The sequence below is a fragment of the Rhinolophus hipposideros genome (assembly GCF_964194185.1).
Source record: "Rhinolophus hipposideros genome assembly, chromosome: 13".
In the NCBI taxonomy this organism is placed as follows: domain Eukaryota; kingdom Metazoa; phylum Chordata; class Mammalia; order Chiroptera; family Rhinolophidae; genus Rhinolophus; species Rhinolophus hipposideros.
Window position 1 is genome coordinate 34,282,856 of NC_138059.1, and position 26,580 is coordinate 34,309,435.

Here is a 26,580-nt window from a genome sequence, read left to right on the forward strand (position 1 = left end):
CCTTCCACTTACTAAAATATCACACCTCTCCCGTAAGAGTCCAATTAAGTCCATCTTTTGGCTACCCACACAGGAAAATCTAACTACTCTGAATACCTGACATTCAATGCCTCGTGTCACCTGGTATCTCTCTTCCCTTGCCTTTCATTAACTAGATTGTAATCTCTCTGAGGGTAAGTATATCTTACATTTCTCTTTATTCCCTTCAGCATCTAATAGCACAATGCATTCAGCCTGGCTCATGGTCGGTCCTTTGTATACTCTACCAGAGACTAATCAATGAAGCAACCACCTTCACATCCAAAGACCTTCCTAGACCCAAGATTTGTAACTCTTGTCATATACAGTTTTTTAGACAAAGTTTTATCTATGAGCCTTATTCAAGCCTCATAAGGCAAGGTATTCACTATCACAGCTTCGAGTAAATTACTGCAGTCACTGCACGGGCAAATCAAACAGGCAACAAACGAAAGGTAGAAGCTTCGCACTGAAAAAGCAACAGCAACAGAAAGAAGGAGGCACTGTCAAGTGATTAAAAAGTACATGGGGCTTTGGCATCAGAATGAGCAGGGTTCAAACGCTAGTTCAGAAACTGATGAAATCAAAATCTTTCTATACCTCCTAGCCTTTATCTGTAAAATGGGGCTATTACTACCTGCCTGGCAGTTTTTGAAAGGATCAGAAATAATAGAGAAGTAAAAAGCACAGACTTTGAAGTCAGATGGGTCTGGGTTAGAACTGACTATACTTTTAACAGTTTAGGTAACTTAAGCCTTAGGTTTCTTATTTGTAAGATAGGTATAATGCCACCCCCTCAGCACTCTTGTGAGGATAAAGTAACGTGTATGAATATTCTATAATGTCTTAAAGGCATACCCAGTAAATGTTCAATAAGTTGTGTTTTCCGAAAATAAGACCTAGCTGGACAATCAGCTCTAATGTGTCTTTTGGAGCAAATATTAATATAAGACTTGGTCTTATTTTACTGTAAGACCGGGTCCTATATAATATAATAAGACAGGGTATAATATAATATAATATCCAGTCTTATATTAATTTTTGCTTCTAAAGACGCATTAGAGCTGATTGTCCGGCTAGGTCTTATTTTTGGGGAAAAACGGTACCTGTAAATATGTTCATACATATATGCATATCTCACCTTGCACAATGCCTGCCATATTATAGATGGCACTTAACAAATGTCCTATTATTATAATTATTTCCTATCATAAGAAATTTCAGAATTATAAATTTCAAACTGTGGTTTTACATCTTGATATACCCAATCTATTTATGATTAATCAATCAGAGATAAATAGTAGTTCATTAATCATTTCAACTACAAATTTTACAGAATAATCCAGGGAGTGGAAGCAAGTGTAAGTATAAAATGTTCACTAGTAGAAAGTCCAGAAACAAGCAGACACTAGATGTGAGAAGTATAGATATATATTAAGCATATAACCTATTCATGGTATAAATTCACAATCCTTAAATTGTATGCTTATGTGTTAATACAAGTCATTTACTATTTATTTTTCTGCTAAAGACAAAGTCAGACATAAATGTCTTTCCCACAACAATCCTTCATATTAAGCCATCCTACCCGCAGCTGTCTTAGCCCTAGAGCAATTTCACTGGAGGGAGAAGTGATCTCACCAGTCCTTCTGGATATTTTGAAATTGCAAGCATTAAGAAACTGGAGCAACCATTTCATACCACTATTCTATGGTGCTGGAGCTGCTGCACCCTAGTTCCTAGAAATCACTTACCTATCTGTGGTGGTAGTTTGTTTATTTTTCCTGAAAAATACATGCACTGGATTAAAAAAGGAGGGTGAGGGAATATTTAGTGTACCAAAAGAAATTAAATGAAAAGTCTCTTTCTTCCATAGCAGGTAGAAACACTGTTAACAGTTTGTTATACATTTTGCCTACTTTACAGATTAAGTCAAATAAAAATTGGTCAGTTCTAACATTGGCAACTGGAAAATGAATAAAATCCCATGACAGACTGGCTTGTTTGAAAACTCACAAGTGCATATCCATCCAAACTTTAATAATGATGAGTATAAAATATTCTCCTTTGTTAAAAACAGTCAAGCTTTGTCCAATAAGTAGGCGATTATGTCTCCATCACAAGAGAAATCTATTTTTACATTTAATACCATAGGACAATTTTGCTAAGCTTTTAATGTCAGAAATGTACTACTATTAACAAAGGTAATACAATTGTTTTCAAATACTAGGAGGTATGTTACATATCTGGAACCTTCACCAACCATCCATCTACTACGATAACTGGATTTTCAATTTTTCTTAAATGGTGGGCTGCGGGGGGTTGGGGGGGAAGGAGGGGGAATATGTACAATTCTGTGAAATAGCATCATTTTTATATGTCACTTTCTTAAGAGTTTCATATGCTCCCAAACTTACCTTTTCATTTTTCTTATCTGTCTCTAATGGCTGCTTTGCTGTTACACTTCGAGGAGTTCGGACAACTTCCTCTTCAGCCACTTCAACAGTCCGCCCATTTGGCTGCATAGGCAACAACAACAAAAAATCTTGTCATCAAACTGCTTGGCAGATCCAACCAAAGATCTGTACTCAGGAAACAGAATATACAACAATCAAATTCTACCCCCAATCCAAATTAAAAAGATTTTTAAACAGCCATTTTATCTAATACTTGATAGACTATTTATTGTCCAACTGTGTTTTATAATATAAGAAATTTATAAACAAAATTATGTACCACAAATGAATTTCCTGATCTCACCCTGGTATCAGTCCCTCAAACACAAAATAATGGAATGGAAGCAGGAAAAGGAGAACTAAAAACTGTATTTGCACTGTGACCACCAATTAACGTTGTGCTCTCAGAATACTTCACTATCTTTGAGTTTTATTTCTACATCTATAAAATGATAGGTATGATCTATTCAAGTGGGTAAACTTTTTCAGTAAAGAACCAAATAGAGCCATAGATGATACAAACAAATGAGTGTGGCTGTGTCCCAATAAAACTTTATTTACAAACACAGATGGAGGGCCAGATTTTACCTATGGACCACAGTTTGTTTGCCTCTGTATCAAATAATCTCAAATGTCCCCGGTATTTCTATAACTTAATGACTCTACTGTTGTAGGATTAAAAAGCTTTATGAACTCACTGCCACAGCTTAAAAAGGCTAAGCGTTCCTAACATTCCTAAAACAAAATGATAGCACTTAGAGGTGTTCATGAATAGAATTAAGTCTGTGAATCCTAAATTTCTCTTTTAATCATAATCATTAGTTTTGAGGATTTATTTTCTTTTTAAATAAGCATTTCCAAACCCCATTACCAGAAATGTATTTAGATTCAGGAGTTTGAAGAATGGGGCCCAGCACCTGTACTCTTTTTTTTAAAACAATTTTTTATTTTTCAATTTCAGTTGATACACAATATTATATTAGTTTTAGGTGTACAACATAATGGTTAGACATTTATATAATTTACAAAGTGATCACCCCAATATAGTAGTACCCATCTAATACCATACATAATTACTACAATATTATTTACTATATTCCTTCTGTTATACTTTACATCTCTATGACTACTTTGTATCTACCAATTTGAGCTTCTTAATCCCTTCCCCTATTTCACCTATCCCCCAACCACCTTCCCATCTGGCAAGCATGAAAATGTTCTCTGTGTCGATGAGTTTATTTCATTTATTTTGTACTTTAGTTTCCACATATAAGTGAAATCACATGGCATTTGTCTTTCTCTGACTTGGTTCACTTAGCACAATACCCTCCAGGCCCATCCATGTTGCTGCAGATGGCAAGATCTCATTCTTTTTTATGGCTGAGTAATATTCCACTGTATATACGTATCACCTCTTCTCCATCCATTCATCCATTGATGGACACCCAGGTTGCCTCATCTTGGCCATTGTAAATAATGCTGCACGGAACATATGGATGGATGCACATTCCCTTGTAAGTAGTGTTTTGGGTTTCCTTGGATAAATACACAGAAGTAGGATCACTGGGTCTTTTGTTTTAAAGTCTATTTAGTCTGGTATAAATATTGCTACCCCAGTTCCCACCCCTCATTTCTGTTTTCATGAAACATCTTTTTCCATCCATTTACTTTTTTTTTTTTTAAAGATTTTTATTGGGGAAGGAGAACAGGACTTTATTGGGGAACAGTATGTACTTCCAGGTCTTTTTTCCAAGTCAATTTGTCCTTTTAATCTTAGTTGTGGAGGGTGCCGTTCAGCTTCAAGTTGTTGTCCTTTCAGTCTTAGTTGTGGAGGGTGCAGATTAGCTCCAGGTCCAGTTGCTGTTGCTAGTTGCAGGGGGTGCATCCCACCATCCCTTGCGGAGTCGAACCTGCAATCTTGTGGTTGAGAGGACACGCTCCAACCAACTGAGCCATTCGGGAGCTCAGCGGCAGCTCAGCTCAAGGTGACGTGTTCAATCTGAGGAACTGAACTGGGAATCTTGTGGTTGAGAGCCCACTGGCCCATGTGGGAATCGAATCGGCAGCCTTCGGAGTTAGGAGCATGGAGCTTAACCGCCTGAGCCACCCGGCTGGCCCCCATCCATTTACTTTCAATCTGCGTGTGTCTTTCAATCTAAAGTGAGTTTCTTTTAGGCAGCATATATAAGGATCTTGTTTCCTTATCCATTCAGCTACCCTATGTCTTTTGATGGGAGCATTTAATCCATTTACATTTAAATAATTATTGATAGATATGTAGTTATTACCATTTTATTATTCATAGTTTTGTTCTTTTTTTTTTTTCCATCTTAAAGAAGTCCCTCTAACATTTTTGGTAATACTGGTTTGGTGGTGACGAACTCCTTAGCTTTTTCTTGTCTGGGAAGCTCTTTTATCTGTCCTTTGATTTCAAATGATAGCTTTGCTGGATAAAGTGATCTTGGTTGTAGGTCCTCGCTTTTCATCACTTTGAATATTTCCTGCTAATCACTTCTGGCCTGAAAGTTTCAGTCTTATGAGAACTCCCTTGTGGGTAATTGCTTTTAAGAGTCTCTCTGGGGGCTGGCCCGGTGGCTCAGGCGGTTAGAGCTCCATGCTTCTAACTCCGAAGGCTGCCAGTTTGATTCCCACATGGACCAGTGGGCTCTCAACCACAAGGCTGCTAGTTTAACTCCTCGAGTCCCGCAAGGTATGGTGGACTCCGCCCCCTTCAACTAAGATTGAACACGGCACCTTGAGCTGAGCTGCCTCCCAGATGGCTCAGTTGGTTGGAGCATGGGCTCTCAACCACAAGGTTTCCAGTTCAATTCCTCGAGTCATGCAAGGGATGGTGGGCAGTGCCCCCTGCAACTAAGATTGAACATGGCACCTTGAGCTGAGCTGCTGCTGAGCTCCCAGATGGCTCAGTTGGTTGGAGCGCGTCCTCTCAACCACAAGGTTGCCGGTTTGACTCCCGCAAGGGATGGTGGGCTGTGCCCCCTGAAACTAGAAATGGCAACTGGACGTGGAGCTGAGCTGCGTCCTCCACAACTAAGACTGAAAGGACAACAACTTGAAGCTGAATGGCACCCTCCACAACTAACAACTAAGACTGAAAGGACAACAACTTGACTTGGAAAAAAGGTCCTGGAAGTACACACTGTTCCCCAATAAAGTCCTGTTCCCCTTCCCCAATAAAATCTTAAAAAAAAAAAAAAAGATTCTCTCTGTTGGGCTGGCCTGGTGGCTCACGTGGTTGGAGCTCCATGCTCCTAATGCCGAGGGCTGCAGGTTTGATTCCCACACTGATGCCGAGAGCAAGTGGGCTCTCAACCACAAGGTTGCAGGTTCGACTCCTTGACTCCCACGGGATGGTGGGCTCTGCCCCCTGCAACTAAGATTGAACATGGCACCTTGAGCTGAGCTGCTACTAAGCTCCCAGATGGCTTGGTTGGTTGGAGCGTGTCCTCTCAACCTCAAAGTTGCCGGTTCAACTCCTGCAAGGGATTGTGGGCTGTGCCTCATGCAACTAATGGCGACTGGACCTGGAGCTTGGCTGCGCCTTCCACAGCTAAGATTGAAGGGACAATAACTTCACTTGGAAAAAGCCCTGGAGATATACACTGTTCCCCAATAAAGTCCTGTTCCCCTTCCCCACTTAAAAAATCTTTTTCTTTTTAAAAATATTTTTAAAAAAGGATTCTGTCTTTAACTTTTGGCATTTTAATTATGCTGTGTCTTGGTGTTGGCCTCTTTGGGTTCATCTTGTTTGAGACATTCTGTGCTTCCTGGCTTGTATGTCTATTTCCTTTCCCAAGTTAAGGAAGTTTTCCATCATTATTTCTTCAAATATGTTTTCAATTCCTTGCTCTCTCTTTTGGTACCCGTATGATGTAAATGTTGGTATGCTTGATGTTGTCCCAGAGGCCCCTTAAACTATCCTCATTTCCTTGGGTTCTTTTCTTCTTTTTACTGTTCTGATTGTTCTTCCCCTACCTTATATTCTAAATCGTTGATTCAATCCTCTGCTTCATCTAATGTTCTGTTGATTCCCTGTAATGTATTCTTCATTTCACTTATTGTATTCTTTATTTCTGGCTAATTCTTTTTATTTTTCTCATGTCTTTGTTGAAGTTCTCACATAAGTCATTGAGCATCCTTATAACCAGAGTTTTGAACTCTCCATCTGGTAGATACTTGTCTCCATTTTGCTTATTTCTTTTTCTGGATCTTTGTTGTTATTTCACCTGGGGCATGTTTCTTTATCTCCCCATTGTGGCTGCCTCCCTTGTTTGTTTCTATATATTAGTTAGGGCTGCTATGCTCCCAGTTTTAGTAGAGTAGCCTCATGTAGTTGGTGTCCTATGGGGCCCAGTGGCGCAGTCTCCCTGGTCATCTGGGCCAGGTTCCAGGTGTGTCCTTATGCAGGTCGTAGGTGCCCTCCTGCTGTAGTTGAGCATCTATTGCTGTTCGCATGTCAGTGGGTGGGATTGACCCTTGGGCTTATTGGTTGTGAGGACTGGCCATGACTACAATGGAGGAGGTTTTGTGCAGGGGCTGTCCCTATGGAGCAGTATTCACTTAAGCAGGACTCTGGTGCCTGCCCAGTCTTCCCTTTGGATGTGTCTTTTCTAGAGGTGGTTGGGCAGTGCTCTGGTGTGGTCTAAAGCTGGCCACCAGGTGTTTTGGAACTGGGGCTTCTTGGGAGGAGCTCTGTTGCAGGCCAAGTTCAGCCACTGTCTTTGCCTTGCCCAGGACCACTTGGTATGAGCTACAAAGTGATCTGCAAATGGTTGCCTCTTGTACTGGGCTTGGCGGTACCTGGGAGAGGCCAAGCTGTGAATTGAGGCTGGCTGCTGCTAGTGCTGGGCTTGGGCCTGCTCAGCAAGAGGTACGAGGCACACTGAGGCTACATGCTGCTTGTTTGGGGATTGTGAACCTTTGAGAGATTTTAGGAAAGTCTTCACCATGAGCCAAGACAGGCCATTTGTATAGAAAAGCCATGGGAAGAGGCTTGTGGGGGGTGGGTTGGGTGGTCCACAAGTTGGGTTGGGTGAGACCTGAGAGAATCACCAGTGCAGGATGAATGGTGTCATTTCGATTGATAAAACACTCAGATATGGTGGCCACCTATGTCTGCACGCTGTGAGGGGGAGGGCTCAGCAAGGAGCAATGGATTCTGTCAGCACTTCTGTCTGGGAGAAAGCTGCCCCTTCGGCCCGCACTCTGAAGCCAGACAACTCAGTTCTTTCCCGTTTCTCTTATGTCCCTGGTGCCTTTTGAGTTGGGCTCCAGCATGTGGCTCAGAGCGAGCGAGTGTGTCATTCACTAAGTCCATGCACTGGTCCTTTAAGATAATCGCCTGAGATTCCAGCAGCCCTCTTTCCAAGTGGTTTCTTGTGTTTGTCCTTAGTTATGGGACTTCTGTTCAGCTAGACTTCAGGTGATTCTCTATGATGGTTGTTCTGTAGTTTAGTTGTAATTTTAACGTAGTCATGAGAGAACGCAAGCATAATGTTTACCTACTCTGCCATCTTGACCAGAACTCTTTGGACTTGAATTTTTAAATCTTTTCTTTGAAGTCTCTTCCCATCAATACACTAGGTCCTGAAACTAAGAAGCCCACCCTGTGGTGCTGCACAACTCCAGGGGTGTCTGTATCCCCACCTGATCTCCCAGGTATCTGTATTGTAACCTCTTTTCTGGATCCTATTGTTTCACTTGCCCATTCTCATATTCAACACAGTAAGTTAGTAAATCAATATACTAGTTTCAATTGCTTTACTTCCGGTTCCTGCAGAATAGATTTACAACAGATTACTAATTACAGCAGAGCTATACAATAAAACGTGAAAATTCAAAGTTTCTATAATGTGACTACCAGCATTTGTTCAATATTATCAGGGATATGCATTAATACTCTAAAACCCAACTTGTAGGCTTCCCAAAGATTCATGGCAGAAAAATCAAAAGAAAGGATGTCTTTTAGCTGATTAAAATTAGGATTTAATTAGGATTAAATTCCTAATTAATCCAAATTTAATCTGCCAGGTATTGAGCAACTTGTTCAAGTTGGACAGCTAATGCCAAAACCAGGTCTTCTCACTCTTGATTTAGTTTTCTTTCTTCTGTCCTGTTTTGCCACTTTAATGCTGCCTCTTCTAACTTCTGAGTGTATGTATGAGGATGGGGGCAGTGCACAGAGAAAGGTAAGAAAGTCCAGAAAACAGTTTGGAATTAGAGCCATATCCACCTCTGGAATCTAAAACTTTGTTGAATTCAATATCACCTTTTCAATATCACCATCTTGTCAATCCTCAGGCTATTTCTTAGTTCATACTACCCTCTCTAGCAAAATTTACTTTTTCTGATTTCCTGTGGTCAGCCTCACCTTTCTATGTAAGTCTTACCAACTCAGGATCTTGAAACTCCAATTCGTTTCCTATCTCTAACTGGCAGCTCAGAAGGTTTACATCTGCAAAAACTTCATTTAATTAATCCCTTTCAGAAACTCTCCATCATAGTCACTTATATAGCACCCCCATTTTACTCATGTAAATGAGTACATTGAGTCATTTAAATTTATTTACTAACTGATAAAAGATGAGAAATTAACGGATTGAAAACTATCTTAAAAACCTACTAAATCAATGCAATTCCTTTGAGACCAACAGCAAACACTGTTGATACAGCCTCCCGAGGGAAAGATGAAACAATCTTTCCTTTATTTTATTTTATTGGGGAATATTGGAACAGTATGTTTCTCCAGGGCCCATCAGCTCCAACTCACTGTCCTTCAATCTAGTTGCGGAGGGCGCAGCTCAGCTCCAAGTTCAGTCACTGTTTTCAATCTTTAGTTGCATGGGGCGCAGCCTACCATCCAATACGGGAATTGAATTGACAATCTTGTTGTTGAGAGCTCCGTGCTCTAATCAACTGAGCCATCCAGCCGCCCCCACAATCTTTCCTTTTAAGCAATACAAAATCTGAAGTCCTCAATCTGTGATCAGCAGCAGGAACACTGTTTTCATTTCAAAGGCTCTGAAATGATCAGCAAGCCAAAGGTGGTCCCATGCTCTAACCTGTGCCAACTTTACTTCCTTCTTCACAACATCAATTTATGTAAAGGCTTTAACTGTAGCTGTTCTCTCTGGTCTATGCAGATTTCTCAATTTTTCACTAACTCTTGGGCTTTCCATAGCTCTCAGAACTACTGGGATTCCATAAGTCACCAACAAGTCCCCACAAATCCCCACCGGATACCACGAAAACAAAAAGCCTCCTATCCCAAGAGAGTAAACTCAACAGAATTCTTGGGTAGCAGGAAAAGAGGATACATTATAGTGGTTGTACCTCTCTTACCCATCAGCAACACTAATCTGTCTGCTTATTCTGCCATTACTAGTTGGTCAAGAAGGCCTTGTCCTGGAAAATTATTCATCGCATTTAAATTAGCAAATCCCTAAATGAAAGCATATTATGTAGATCTGCTCACATGAAAAGCAACTAATTGAAAACCAATATTTCAAAGCCAACGTGACTGCCAATCTGGGTTTTATATGACAGTGTTATTTTCTGATCATGGAGCCTACATGGGCCTCTTATTGTACCAGTTTAAAATTCTCTGGAAGACCTTGAGGTACTTCCCTCCAGGGCTAACCAAAGTTAATTTCTTATATAGCATACAATCTATATTTTAAATTAGACAACCCTAGAATGTCCTTCAAATTTGGTGAAAATCAACCAGTAACAGAAAAATGATATAATCATTACTTATGTGGATAAATTCCTTGTAGGCAGTGCCATATCTGCATTATTATTATACTGTCCCCCAACACCCATCTCAGATCCTTTTTAAAATGTATTCACAAAAGAACATTTTGTGTGTGTGTGTGTATGTGTGTGTGTGTGTGTTGGGAGGGGTAGTGATAAGTCAGAATGAAGACACATGGCTGACAATCAGGAAATTAAAACAGAGGAGGGGTCCATGTACTGTGTTTCCCTGAAAATTAGACCCAGCAGGACAATCAACTCTAATGCATTTTTGAAGCAAAAATTAATATAAGACCCGGTCTTATTTTACTATAAGACCCGGTATAATATAAAATAAAATATGATATGACGTGATATAACATAACACTGGGTCTTATATTAATTTTTGCTCCAAAAGACACATTAGAGCTGATTATCCAGCTAGGTCTTATTTTCAGGAAAACACGGTAGTAGGAGAGCAGGGTCTTATTAAAGAACTCCTGATTTCAAGGAAATAAAATTCTTCATATGAGTTAATCTTCAATTTATTAATTCCATACAATTCCACAAACATTTATTAAGAACATAAGTACCAGGCATTGGGCTAGGGACCTCAGGAACAAGGACACATGAAAGAAATTTGCCCTCTAAGCGTTTGAAAGTTCAGAATAATTTAAGCTTAATAATAGACTTTTACTTCATTTAAGCAGCCTTTAGCTATTTACTAAATTGATTCTAAACTGTAAAAGAATCTATATCTAAGGTAAGCACATATAAGGTTTAACATTTGACATCTAAAATGAAACTATTGAGGGGCTGGCCATGTGGCTCAGGCGGTTAGAGCTCCATGCTCCTAACTCTGAAGGCTGCCAGTTCGATTCCCACATAAGCCAGTGGGCTCTCAACCACAAGGCTGCCAGTTCAACTCAAGTCCCACAAGGTATGGTGGACTCCGCCCCCTGCAACTAAGATTGAACACAGCACCTTGAGCTGAGCTGCCTCCCGGATGGCTCAGTTGTTTGGAGCATTGGTTCTCAACCACAAGGTTGCCAGTTCAATTCCTCGAGTCACGCAAGGGATGGTGGGCAGTACCCCCTGCAACTACGATTGAACACGGCACCTTAAGCTGAGCTGCCGCTGAGCTTCCGTATGGCTCAGTTGGTTGGAGCGCGTCCTCTCAACCACAAGGTTGCCGGTTCGACTCCCACAAAGGATGGTGGGCTGCCCCCAGCAACTAGAAGCGGCAACTGGACCTGAAACTGAGCTGCGTCCTCCACAACTAAGACTGAAAGGACAACAACCTGACTTGGAAAAAAGTCCTGGAAGTACATACTGTTCCCCAATGAAGTCCTATTCCCATCCCCCCCAAAAAATGATTCAAATCCAATTTTTACTTAATTATGTAAATTTTATTTTTAGCCACAAAATGTAAAAACTATGACTTCAAATTCCTTGGAAACTTTTCAAGTTTAGAAAGTAGAAGGACAGTCTACCAACCACCAAAAAAACGGAATATGAAAAGACCATGGACTTTGGAGTAGCACAAACCTGAGATTAAGGCCAACTTCTATATTTAATCACTGCAACTTTAAGCATTTTCCTTGACTTAACCATTAAATTTCATCATTTGTAAATATACAAAGGAAAATATGTACTTATATAGGTTTCTTGTTAAAATTATAGTAAATGAGAGAACATGTGAAAGCATACTTCATTTGCTCAAGAAACAGTTTCTTCCCTTCAATATCCTTTCCTCTCCAAAGCTATGATAGCCCATATCCTCATTGTCATGTTCTAGCATTCAGGTTATTTTTCATATTACCAAGCTCAAAATAAATGTTACGTTCTGATGATCAAGAGGGTTGAAAACAGTACATGTATCCGTCAGGCCCAATGCTCCAGACACAAATTCTTTGGGGAAGTTAACAGAAAACAAATGATAAGTAATTATAGCCTCTCAGAGGCTAGAAACAGTCTAGGCTTGTGCTAGAGACAGCAATATAATGTTATCTTATTAAAAAACAGCTTGTAGTTTCATCATTTTCTTAAAAAGTCACTTAATATTCATTTGTGTTCATTCATGAACACAGTGGAGTAACAGTAGAAAGAACCTTTAATACCTTGAAACAAAGACAAGTGAGGTACAATCCTTGCCCTCAAGAAGCTTAGAATCTAGCAAAGGAAGAAGACAGGTATACAATAGTACATAGCACTTACTAAATTACAAGACAAAAGATATACCTCTTCTCCCCACATTATCCCTTAAAGGGGGAGTATGGGTTTTGAAGGCAAGCTGAGTCCAGGGATGAATTCTCAAATGTGAGTCATCCTGGACAAGTTACTACTTCACAAGAGCCTCAATTTCCTTAGCTACAAGTTATACATAGCATATAGGAAGCGTAGTATACATATTACGTCCATCTAAAAAAAGACAAAAGGCAAGCAAGATATAGAAATTCAAGAGGCGTCATCTTTAGTAGATAGATTAGACTATCAGACAGACTTACAATAACTAATAATTTTCAAGAATTTGCCATGTGCCAGGAACCTTGCTAAATGCTTTACATGTATTATCTCATTTAATGGACAAGAAACAGTTGGTCAGTTTCTTAGTTTTAGTTGTGAAGAGTTCTCATACAAATTCAAGATAGCACAATTTCTCATCATTTATTTGAAACCACAAACTGTTTATTCTTCTCTACCTAATGTGCACATATTACATAAATTAAACATACACATAAACAATAGATTCAGTCACATAGTAACTTACACAGCATTTTTAAATTCAACACCAAATTAAACTCTAAATAACTGAGAGAACAATCTTACACATATGATCTATAATTCAAAACCTTGCTATATATCCTCACATATCTCCTTTAGTGGTAAAGATCCTTGTGCTTTCTAAACACCTAGCCAAAAACTCAACTCTCTTCAGGGATTTCCAAACTACCTGCTGCTGACTGCACCAGGGATGTTCAGGGCTACTTTTAGGGGATAGAGAGCACATCCAATACCCGCCACATGGCCAATTTATGCTCAAGGTGATGTTTGAAAAACTAAATACAACATGGTTTTCAAGGTTTTACATCTGATGGGCACTGAGGTAAAGACTACAGGTGATACAGCAGGCACATATCCATGTACCTCTTTCTTAGGTCTTGATGGATGCTTTCAGGTATACTGGCATTCTATGGGACAGTTTGAAAACTACTAGCATAGTTGGAGAGAAAACACAGTAAAATTTGAAACTGGTCAAATAACACCAATTCCTCATTTAGATCTCTTGATTTTTTTTGAATAATAATAGTAATTTAAAAATACTTTCAAGGCTTTCACAACCTCAAGAAATAGTACATTAATCAATAATGTCGAAGCACAACAAAAACAAATGTTCAGAGGGTTTATTGCTACTCTTGGTATCTAAGACTAGTGCAAACTATTAAAGGTATTCTCTGTCAGAAAAATTCTGTCAGACCCCTGGCTGAATAGAATGACAAGATGAAAAAATCCTGTCATATAACCAAACAAATGGAGCCAATTCTGAAGCTTTTGTAAAAGTCATTATGATTTTTAGCAGAAACTTCTGATTCTAAAACTAAAATTTAAAAACAACAAAGAAAGTTGTAACTCACTGGGGAAATTGGATTTGCTCTCTGAATACAATGTAATATCCTGGAATATGCTACTGAAACCAGAGAGGTACAGTGGAAATAACACTAGAAATAAGAAATTAGATTTCTGGAGTCTTTGAAACTTTTTTGCTCTATGACCTTGAATAAATCACTTCATCTCTATGAATCTCAAGATTTCTGTAAAATCAGGATTGTTTTACTCAGGATTTTTTAATCAAATGATTACTCTTCTAAGACTTAAAACTAAGAGACCTATAGACTTAGACTTAAAGGTAAAAAGAAGACCCTGTGGGTGGCAAGTGATATATTAGGTTAGTGCAAAAGTAATTGCGGATTTTGCAATTATTTTTCACTTTTCAAACCACAATTACTTTTGCACCAACCTAATAATTTACCTTTACTAATAGCTGGGATAATATGACAAAACTATTACCTAAGAATAAAAACATAATTCTATTGGCAACATCTTAAAAGACAAATTTATTTAGCCCAATAAGACATTATCCAATTGAACTGTGAGATGTCATTTTAGCTACTTTGTTCACCATTTAATTCAACAAATAATTATCAAAGGCCCTTACATGCCAGGCATTGTTTGCCATTATATGTGAAGGCTTACAATCTAGTGGAGGGAAAAGATTCCAGAAAAGTAAATGGATAAATAAATAAATAAATAATTTACAAACTGTGGTAACTACAGTAAAGGAAACACACAAGAAGTTGAGACAGAAAATAGAAGAGGATACATACTTCAAATTGGATAATCAGGAAAAGATTTTTCTGGGAAGGTGAGATCTAAAGGCTGATTAGATCAGCGAGGACGAGATTGTTCCAGAAGTGTTAATAATAGCTCATGTAAAGGCACTGGGTTGTGAAAGTGTTTGAAGAACTGAAAAAAGGTCACTATAGTTGGAGGCAACAAATGAGAGGAAACCAACTCAAAATAAGCTTAGAAAGAAAAGCAGGTGCTGGGCCATATAGGAAAGAAGTCTAGATCTAAATTCAAAAGTTACTGAAGTGTGGGTTTTAGACAAGAGGGTGATTCATTTATTTAAAAGACTCCTTATTAGAGTTTTGAGAAAGGATTGGAGACAGTCAACAGAAGCTACTGCTGTACAAGTGAACCAAAGTGATAGTAGAATGAGAGTAGTCAGATTGAATATATATATATATATATATATATGTATATATATTTGAGGATGAAATTGATGGTACTTGCTGATGGATTATATATGAGGTGAAGAAGATATGAGGTGAAGAAAAGGGAAGAATCAAGAATGGTTCTTAGATTTTTGGCTTGAATAACTGAATTGGCAGCAGTCATTTACCATTGATGGAAATGGGAAGACTGGGAGAAGGCAGGGAATTGAGCTCTGTTTTAGAGATGTTTAAGTTTGAGCCAAATATCAGATTTCCAATTGGAGAAATCAAGCATACACCTACTACACATGAGGTTCGGAGATGAATGGGCTGGTTACAGATACACACTAATAACATAGTTGATCCCATTATTTGGGGATTCCATATTAGTGATTTCACCTACTTACTAAAATTTTTCTTCCCTCTCCCCACTCATCCGGTTCAAGCCGTTGTTTCTCAGTTTAGTTGGACACAGCTCCCTGGCCACGTGGGGGCCTTGCGCTCCCCCCAGGCTGAGGCAGTCAGTTGCCGGTCAGCTGCTCACGGCAGCTCTTGCCAGCTGCCGGCCACTCACTCTGGCCACCGGTTGCTCATGGCAGCACACGGCAATCTCTGGATACTCATCGGAGCCCAGCTCCAGGGAGAGCCATTGTTTACAATCTTAGCTGTAGAGGGCGCGGCTCACTGGCCCATGTAGGAATTGAACTGGCGACCTTGGCGTTAGCAGCACGGCACTCCAATCACCTGAGCCACTGGGCCTGCCCTAAAATTTATTTCTAACCCCCAAATCAATACTTGAGGTGCTTTCCTGATCATGTGCAGACATGTAGAACTTCCAAAAAATCTGAGTTGCCCTCCAGGCATGTTTTTAGGGAACACTGACTTCTTGTTTTAGTTCTCATAAGAAATATAAAACACAGAAAAAAGACTAATTTTAGCTGAAGAGCCACGAAAGACTTTATAGTAGAGGTAGCAACGTAGCTGGGCCTTGAAGGATAGGTAGAAATTAGCAGAGATTATAGAAAGAAGGACCTTTTAATAGAAAAAAAATATATGAATAGAGCAACAGAAGACTGGCTAAAGGTAATGTCTTAAGGGTAATGGTAAGAGATAAACCTAAGATGAAGTAAAATCGTGAAGAGGCTTGAATGCCATGTCATAGATTAGATTTTATTTAATAGGTGATAGGGAAACTACTGAAAAGATGTAAACATGAAAGTCACGTGATTACAGATTTAACTGGCATGAGTGGGTAAAAAGGATTGGCAACAAAAAGACTGGAAGCAGGAAAACCAGTTACGGTGCTGTAAGAATAGCCGAAGCAAAAGGTAATAAAGCCCAAAAGTAGGGCAGTAGCAGTGAAACTGGAACAGAAGTAATGACTACAAGGCACTGCATACTATTAGAATGGCTGTAGACAGAAAGGTCCAGGACGTCATCAAAATTGTGGCATGAGGTGAGCCTCTGTAAAGCTCCCCTGGAACTTAAAACTAATTGAACAACAATAACTCCACAAAGGACACACTGCACAGCAGACAGGCAAGACGAAGAGGCCCACTACTGAATTCACCTCCAGGTGGGCGAATCACGCGAGCGGGGAGGAGGGAAGGGAGAAGTGCAGAGAATGGCTGTAGAAAGACGGACCTTACAAAATTTTAGCCAGATGAGGCAAACATAGGCATTTTCCACTATAAAAATAAAAAGGTGGCTCATATGGCTGTTTACCAGAAAAGAAGAATAGGAATAAGTTGTAGAAATATTTTGATGGGACATCGTACCATATTATGCATTTGATAATTATTTATTGAGCACCATGCAAGGTTATACAGAAGCAAACAAGACAAAACACTGCTCTTTTGTTCACTGAGCTTATAGATATAGACAACTGCATTATGGCAAATCTTTGATAATTTCCACATTAATATAAAAATAACTTTCTACTAAAATGAATTTTATTTGAAGTTGATCCTGATTATGTGCTTCCAGTTGAAATTCAAAGCAACAATTGTTCAAGACCAGTTATTGGAGATCTCATATCCATCTAAATCATTGCTCAGATGAAGTCAAGTGAAAAATATTTACTGAGAGCTATTTAATGCTCACATTGAATGAGGTGTCATAAAAAATGCATGCAAGATAACGATGATTTCCCAAAATGCCAAGAACTGAGATCAGTGAAAAGTGCTACCCTCTTCACTTTAATAGGGCGAACAAACTGCAGTTCATGCCCTTAAAAGACCTATGGCAAGACATTATTAGAAGATGAAAACCAAAGTAATATAAGAATTTCAACAAACGTTTATGAATAGGTTTTAAAAAGTCAAACACCACCCACTCTAAAAACAAAAACAAGCTACAAGCAAATTTTGAAAATTCATGTTGCGAAATTTGGAATGATTTAAGAAAACTGAAAATAATGAAATAAAAGAAAAAATTGTAGTAGTTTACATCACTGAATTCACTTGAATAAGTATATCCTAAAATGTTTATTAGAATGTAGTAATTAAGGGATGGATTAAAAGATTAAACGTGATTCTACTTAGAAATCTCTTATACTATGGTTCTTATGTCTCTGTTCCAGAAAGTGGTTTTCAAACAGGCAAGGATTTACCAAAGGTGCTTGTTAAAAATGCAGACTCCCTAGGCTGTTAAGAGATTCTGAATTTATAAGATCTGTGGAGGGGCTCAGGAATCTAAAAACTTTAAGAAGCATTCAAAGCAACTCTACTGCAACTAGTCAGAGATAACACTTTGAGGAATCCAGCAGTGTTTTAACTCAACGAAGATCTTCAATTTATAAACAAGATAAGCTAAACAGAACAAAGTAAATGCCTTACTCAAGTTTAGAGTTCCCCATTCTTGTTAGGCTGACAGTTAAGTTTCTTTCCCTGGGCCTTTGCCGTTTCTTCAGCCTCTCCCACTATCTTGCTCTGACTCATTTCCAAAGCCAAATTCTGTGATTAAGTCTTTCATTGCCATACTTGCCCACTGTTAATTTCTGTGAGTATATCTTTTTCCCACAACTGGAGTAAAAAGCTCCCTGGGGAGAAACTGAGCTTTTACTTTTGTATTTCCTTCATAGTGAGACATATGAATACTGAATTTCTTTTCACTGCCTTCAATTTGGAAGCTGTATCCTGCTTTTCTGTAAGTAAATACTTAACACAGTGCAAAGCATATGAGTACTAAAAACAGACAGCTTATACTTCTTAGCCCTATAAAGCAGTGCTTTTTTAACTGTGGGTCATGCCTCACAGGCAAATGTGAAACCAATTTAGTGCGTTACAAATATCATTAAAGAAAAACAGAATCGTTTTATATGTGTGAGGGGGGTACTGTAATGTAAAATGTATTTCTTACTGTAGGTTGCAGTCAAGAAAAATTTGAAAGCCACAGTTTTGTAAATGTCGATAAACTTCTCCAACATATCTTTACCATTAGGTAGGCAAAGATGTTTTCTCAACCAATTATCATCAACTATTAGTTGTTCTTCCAATTCTCCACTCCCCAAAGCTAATAAAAGATTTGTTTATTCATTTTCCCCTTCCTTCACTCAAATGAAAAGGAGAAGGGATAGGTCCGAAGTTTGATGAGCCTTTTCACAGTACAAGTTTCATGGGAGTCTGTGTTCTTCAGATGAGTCATCTGAGTGCTATGATGCACTTTGGATGGGCTTTTGGAGCTCAAGTCTATCTGAAATTTTAGAAGTCTCAGACAGGGCTTTGAAATTTTCACAACTTGCTTCATCCACACAGGGCTTAGATTATGAATATATGTGGTTTTTTTCAAGATCACCTTTCCTCATCTTGGAGCCACGTTCTCTACTTTCATTGTAACATTACTTTCTGGTAATAACTTAATGCTCTCTACAAATGTAATTATATATGTTCCAAATCAGTACTGTTTTCTCTTAATTAAAGGTAGTATTCATAATGACAAAGTTGTACCCTTTTCTGGGTTTTGTATGCATCTTGCATCTTCAGCAGGCAAAATGTGAATACTTACCTAGGCCTAACAACGCACTGTGACCTGTCAAGTCTCCAACATAGCTTTATTCTTTGTACTCTTACCAACAATACTTTCATTACTTTAGTTTGAACTCAAATCCTACTTCCTCCGATAACTTTCCTAAATCCCTCCGATGGAACAGTCTCCCAACCTCCAAACCTCATTAACATTGCTCAGACTTCTACCGCACCTATCAGTCTATGCAATATTATAACTATTTATGAATCTGTCTCCTACACTAGTCTCCATGATTGACCCTAATTCCTATGTGTCTACCTCCCACTGTCCACCAAACACCAGAGTGAATTTCACATAGTAGGCCTTGGTTACGTTTACTTTACTGCACAGAAAAGGTGAGGACCTTAATTAAGTGGATATAAAAATAGGTTAGGAACTGTTTCTAGTTCTACACACCATTCATACTCTATTTGCTCAACTGTAAAGTATTTTTAAAAATAAATAAAACCATGAAAGATATGATGTAAGAACCCTTGGGAAATGGCAATAAAGAATGCAGAAATAAAATACGAGGCATGATAAAACGGATGTGATGCTCTCTGTAGTTCCACACGAGATCTGGTAAATCGGTGCATGAATCCCTCACCCTGCACCATTCTGCCCTGTCATCCATCCCCTTTTACTCTATTTCGAAACCTCAGACACCGTTTCGCTGAACTTGCCTTAGCTCTCTCATAGGTCCATGTACCCCCCAAAGTATATTAGGTAGCTGACTCAATCTTGCCTTGCTCCTGTTCCGGCCTCCACTGGCCACATTCACAGAAATAAGAGTGGGCAACCATTTCCCTTTAACAGTCCCAACTAAAATGGAAGCGCGTCTAGACCTGGGTACCTTTAATCCTCTGTAAGCCCCAGAGTTTTTAGGTCACCGCGTTTCCTCCAGTGGCTACCGTCTCAATGTGTGACTTGAACTAGACATCTGTCTCCCAGGCGCAGTCTTTCCATAACTTCCCAACACCATCGTAAGGTCCCATTACACACGCACCCTACCTCGTAGGCCTCAAGGAGAGTTGGTAGTATGTTATTCCGGCCGGTCAAGTTCCTGAAAACGGCTTGACCTCTGGGAGCTTTTATTTAAACATACCCCAGAACGACCATATAACTTCCTTCCTTGAAACTGGTCCTACACTTCCCCACCAGTCCTACACTGCCCGAGTTCCCACCATTCTCCCAAGTAACTTGTCCAACCGATCACTTCCTCCATCTGGGGAGTTCTGCGTCCGGGCTCTCGACTAACCTCACTCTTTTCCTTTTCCATTCCCGGACGAAGGGGATGGGGCTCGGCCTCCCACTCGCTCGAGGGTCTCCACGCCGGCCCCTCGCCCCTACTCTATCGTCGCTCCTCCCCTACTCACTTTGGGCTTCTCGGTCAATTTCTTGCGGTTCTTCTTCTTCTGCTCCTCGCTCCTGATAGTCTTCAGCAGGACCAGGTCATCAGGGGCCGGGGCCGGAGCGGCCGCCGCCTCCTCCCGCTTGCGGGGCGGGTTCCTCCGCTTCTTGCGGGCGCCGGCGCAAGCCGCGGCCCAGCCGTATCCCAGCAGGAAGAGCAGCAGCAGCCCGAGCGCGCCCGTGCCTACCAGGATCACCCAGCCCGGGTACCGTTTCGGTTCCAGCCCCAGATCGAGGCCCAGCTCGGTGCGCAGAAAGCCTAGGCCAACCGAAAGCATTTCCCGCAGCCTGGCCGAGCCCTCCTCGGCCTGCTGGGCCAGCTCGTCCGGCCAGCTCCGTGCAGCCATCTTCCCTCCCGTCACAGGGAGCGCAGGATGACGCTGGGGCGCAGAGACGCCGTGGAAGAGTCAAGGGAACCAAGGAGGGGCCGGGCCGACTGCCTCAGGCCGAGCGCATCGCGGCCGCCCCTCGCGCCGGGGCCGGGGATCGGCCGCTGCCGCAGCCAGGAGGAGAGGGGGCTCGCAGTTCCCCCTTGTCAGCCTCACTCGGCTGCCGCCAGGAGGAAGGGGGTGGGGGCGGCGGGAGGAAGTGTCTCCAGTGGCGGCCGCTAAGCGGCGTCTCGGCGCCAGTGCCAGGCCCCGCTGTCTTCCTCCGGCGGAACAATGGCGGCTTCGGCCAGGATCCAAGAGGCGCGCAGGGTAGACCAGGGAGGGCCGCAGGTCACGTGGGAACCGGTGGGCGGGGCGGGGTGTCACGTGGGCGCGGCCGGGGCGAGGTGGGAGCTGTTGGGGCAGGGGCGCGGTTGTCGTGGTTGGCGGTGACTGTTTCGGGCCTGGTGGAGGATCCGTGCCTGGGATCGGTGACTGGACTGGAGATTGGGAGGGGTTAACTGGAGGAAGCTTCCGCGGGGTAGCTGATAGCCCTAAACTTGGCGACGTGGCACTTTGAATGAGTCCAGGGGAGGGGCTCACGGGGAAACCGGTGGTGAGGGAAGAGCGGGGAGGAGGGTGAAGAGCGAGGAACCGGGTCACGGGGTCTAGGTCAAAGTCTTCCTAGTACGATTAGGTTTTCTTCATTTCTTCATTCTATTTCTGGGAGTGGTGTTGGAGTAGAAGCGGCTTTTTTTCCCTGGGTCGCCGATCGATTGGATACTTTGAGAATGGGCTCAACTGAGTCTGAGGCCGGGCACTCAGACTGATGTAAGAAGTTACATGGTCTAGGTGTAATTCACAAAATGGGTATACTTCCATTCAGAGCCAACTTACGCAGATTGATTGTCTATCATTCACGTGCCTGGCTAGGGCCATGTCCTGTCGTACTGTTCATGCACTCTTCCTTGCTCTCGCTGTTACTCCCCAGAATTCAAAAATGGGAAAGTCCGTAGGCGGCATTATTTTCCTAATTTGTAGCTTTAATAAGAAATAACAGGAGCACATTAGATTGTATGTACATGGAGAAGTAGCTTCCTCATTGCACTTTGAGCTTCTATACAAGACCACAAAAGGAGTTTTAAAGAATTCTATTTTTGTATGCTGTGTGTCAATCTCTGTGTTGACCACCTCCTTAGAGGGAAATGAATTACCTTTTCAGATTTTAATTACTAAGATGATGCTTGAGAATTCTTTAGGCTTTTTACATTCCATTTGCTATAAGCAAACGCCGGTTTTTTATTATTAAATGATAATTAGCATATAAGCAAGTGTCTTAAGTGAACTAAATATAGGCCTTCTCAAAGAATAGGGAATGTAAGACTTTAGACCAAATGTCAAAAATATATTTTGACCTACTTTGCAACAGTGTTATAAATGCATTGTGTTATTAATGGGTGAAAGGGAGTTTTGTAAATAATAAACTACTCCTGTTAAGCTTTATGCAGATTTATAATTAAGGACTAAAGTACAAGGACAAAAATTTAGAAGGTGTCATCGGGATCTGCGTTAGGTTCTAAAAGATTCCAAATTTCATTATATTTATGAAATTAGATTTATAATCCTATGTTTATGTTTTGTTTCCAGATACATTAGTGTGATGACGTTCCTGAGAAATTCCACTGCCCATTCTAGGTTAACACCTGTGGATTTATGAATTAAGCTATTGTACAATAATATCAGGGTTTGCCTGTTCCGTTGGCAGCCTAACAAGTATTGTGTAAAATCATATCTTTTTTTCCATGACTGTCCTTTAACCTTAAAAAGTAAATACATGTTTACTGTATTAGGTAATACAGATATAATCATTTTTCATAAATAACTTTCTAGTTATCTTTCCACATATTTATATTTTAAAAACAAAAATAGGGTCATATACTATTTACTATTTTGCATTTAACATGGTCATGAATATTCATGTCAGTTGATAAAGCCCATCTGGTAAAGCTCACAGGAATACACCTGTAGTCACACAAAGTTAGATTTATTGCAGCAGAATGAAGTTTAGGTAAAATTTAAATGAAGCAATGCTTTGAAAGATTCAAAGCAAAGCATACTGTGTGTAAAGGAGTTAATATCACTAAAGGGCCCTACCCTTTGACTTTATTTAACCTTAATTACTTCCTTAAAGGCCCTATCTCCAAATGCAGTCAAATTGTGGATCAGTGCTTCAGCATATGAGTTTTTATTTTTTTTGGTGGTGGGGACAACAAACATTTATTTAGTCCATAACAGAGCAGGAAGTTCCACTCAAGTAGCTTATCTTTGAGGGCTGATGAAAGAAAAATGTTGACTTGGGCCTTCAAAGTGTATATTATTGCCATTATGAACTACTGGGTTATAAGATTATACACCTGTGAGGGTGGTTTTACAGTAAAATGGAATACAGTTGAGGAAAGGGTAATTTTCAGAATAAGTCTAGTAAGAATTAGTAAATAATGAAATTATCTGCAGAAGTATGCTAAGCTGAAATAAATGTGTTTATAAATGTGTTATTAATCAGGATATTTGGAAGTCTCTTAGATATGCTAAGAACCTGTATGAAACTAAAAACTGGTTGGGACATGAGGGTAAGGGCCAGGGGAAGCAGAGAAGTTTGAATGTGATAACAAAAGTGAAAATTGTGGTATATTTAGTAGAATGCCATGCAGCCAAAAACATATCAAAGGATATTTACATTCCGAAACCATGTATATAAAGTTTAAAAAAGCAGTTATAGATAAAAATGTAAAAGCATACATGGGAATAATGAATACCAAATTCAGGATAGTGGTTATTCCTAGGGAAAGCAAGAGAAAAATGGATTTGGGGTGAAGTATACAAGGGGTTACAAATGAATCTGTAATGTTGTGGGGACAAAGCCCCAAAAAACAGTTTCCAGACTCTCGGCCTCACAATAGAAAGGTGCTGGCTTGGGTAGTAAATGGCCATCAACTGTGATCAGATGGCCAGCAGCTGTGGCTAGTTGGCCGTCAGCTGTAACCCGTAAGCCATTGGCCACTAATATAACGGCTGTGGCTATGCTAGCGAAAAGGAGAATGGGGGCTAGCAAGAAGATGGTGGCTGGCAAGCGCGGACTGCTGTTAGGCAGATTATGTAGATCCTGCTTCCTGTGTCTCCAGCCCAGCCGCCAGCCAGAATATATTGGTTTGACTCCCCTATCTATGGCTCCGTGGGTGTTCCTTTTTGGCCTTACTGTGTCCTGCATTCTTATGTGGGGAGCGGGAGAAGAGACCCCACCTTACACCCCGCCAGATGCCCCGCATGACAAATGGTGCAGCGAGCAGGGTCCCTCGCACGACAAATGTTTTATCTCTTAAACTGGATTATGGGTACAGGAGTGGTCCTTATATTATCTCAATTTTTTGTATCCCTGAAATGCTTCATAATTAAATTCAAGTGAGAAAAAGTAAATACTAATACAGTGGTACCTTGGTTTTCTAACATAATCCGTTCCGGAAGACTGTTAGAGTTCTGAAAAGTTTGAAAACCGAGGTATGGTATTATTTTCAAAGAAAATAATGCAAAATGGATTAATCCATTCCAGACCTTTAAAATCAACCCCTAAAACACCAATTTAGCATGAATTTTACTATCCAATAATACCATAGAACCATAAAATGATACACAATGAAAGCAATAAACACAATATACTGTACTGTAAAAGCAATAATAAATAAACACAATGTAAAAATTACTATAGATGATAAAAATGAAAATGTAACTTTTTTTTACCTCCAATGATGATAGTCATGGTTTGGATTGGGGAGGTCCCTTTCAGAATCACAATAGGTGACTGTTCTTCAGGTATTCTGTAGCCCTCTTCCAGAATCACAATCGGTGACCGTTCTTCAGGTGTTCTGTGGTCCTCTTCCAGAATCACAGTAGGTGAGTGTTGTTCAGGTGTTCTGTAGCCCTCTTCCATAATCTCTGTAGGTGACTCCTCTCCTGCCATTCCTTCCATTGATTTTTTTACACCACTGACACCTGGTTTAGACTCACTGGATCTTTTCCTCAGTAAAAACTTTTCAATTGACATTTGCATTTTCCGATATTTTAAAATTTGTCTATGGTGAGACATAGCATCATCATTGAAAGTGTTAGCGACATGACTTACAGCAGCTTTATCAGGGTGATATTTTTCAACAAAAATTTGCACTTCAATCCATTTTGCACACATTTCTTTGATCAGTGGAGTAGAAACAGTTTCTCTTCCCTCCTCCTCCAAAGACAACTCCTCAGTGGCCGCTTGTTGCTGCTCCGTCAGAATGTTCTGAAGTTCTTCTGTGGTGAGTTCAGTCTTGTGGTCCCCTACTAACTCCTCCACATCATCACTGCTCACTTCCAAGCACATGGACTTTCCCAGAGACACAATATCCTCAACTCTAGGAGCGTCCTCTTCAACTTCCTCAATACATATTCAAGGACAGCTTCTGGCCACAATTCTTCCGTGCTGACTTCATCGTTCTGTGAGACACATCCCCCCATGCTTTGTCTATGAGATGTAAGCAATGTAGGATATTGAAATGATTCTTCCAGAACTCTCTAAGGGTTAGCTCTGTCCGAGGTCATCTCAAAGCACCTTTAGAACAGTACTTTGGTGTAAACCTTCTTAAAATTAGATATGACCTGCAGGTCCATGGGCTGGATGAGAGGAGTCGTGTTAGGGGACAAAAACTTTACATTTATAAAACTGAACTCTTCCATCAACTCGTCCTCTAAACCTGGGGGGGTGAGCTGGAACATTATCCATAACAAGCAGGCACTTCATTGGAAGATTTTTGTCTTGGAGGTATTTTTTTCACTTCGCCTGAACACTTCATGAGCCAACTCAAAAAAAAATTGCCTGGTTACCAAGCTTTGCTGTTTGCCCTCCACATCACATGCAATTTGCCTTTTTTTAAATTAAAGTTTATTGGGGTGACAGTAAAGTTACATAGATTTCAGGTGTACAGTTCTGTATTACATCGTCTATAGATCGCATTGTGTGTTCACCACCTAGAGTCAGTTTTCCTTCCATCACCATTTATTTGATCCCCTTTATCCTCATCAACCACCCTCCTTCCCCCTTACACTCTGATAACCACTAAACTATTGTCTGTGTCTATGAGTTTTTGTTTCTCATTTGTTTGTCTTGTTCTTTTGTTGTTTTTCATTTGTAATGCCACGTATCAGTGAAATCATATGGTTCTCTGCTTTTTCTGTCTGACTTATTTTGCTTAGTATTATACTCTCAAGATCCATCCATGTTGTCACAAATGGTCCTATTTCATCTTTTCTTACCGCCGAATAGTATTCCATGGTGTATATATACCACAACTTCTTTATCCATTCATCTATCGAAGGACATTTTGGTTGTTACAATGTCACCATAAATAAAGCTGCAATGAAGATTGGAGCACACGTGTCTTTATGGATAAATGTTTTCAGATTTTTTGGGTAGATACCCAGGAGAGGGATTGCCGAGTCATATGGTAATTCTATTCATAATTTTTTGAGGAACCTCCACACTGCCTTCCATAACGGCTGCACCAGTCTGCATTCCCACCAACAGTGTATGAGGGGTCTTTTTTCTCAAAAGCCTCTCCAATACTTGTTACGATTTGTCTTGATGATGACAGCCATTCTGACTGGGGTGAGGTGATATCTCATTGTGGTTTTTATTTGCATTTCTCTGATGATTAGTGATGTTGAGCATTTTTTCATATGTCTCTTTGCCATTTGTATGTCCTCTTT

The 26,580-nt window shown here is 40.3% G+C and overlaps 1 protein-coding gene across 4 annotated transcripts in view; it reads right to left on the minus strand.

Annotated features, from left to right (window-relative positions):
- Window positions 1–21,146, minus strand: part of MTDH (metadherin) — an 83,082-nt gene extending 61,936 nt beyond the window's left edge. For 3 of the 4 annotated variants that reach the window (XM_081070830.1, XM_081070828.1, XM_081070829.1), the window contains exons 1-2: window positions 20,383–21,142; window positions 2,436–2,537 (exon numbers count right to left, since the gene is read on the minus strand). In XM_081070830.1, coding sequence (XP_080926956.1) covers window positions 2,436–2,537; window positions 20,383–20,763 — 483 coding nt within the window. In that variant the 5' untranslated portion in view covers window positions 20,764–21,142. Of the gene's footprint in view, window positions 1–2,435; window positions 2,538–20,382 lie in introns of all 4 variants that reach the window. The other variant, XM_081070827.1, reaches the window with a different exon arrangement.
- Window positions 21,147–26,580: the final 5,434 nt, after the last annotated feature.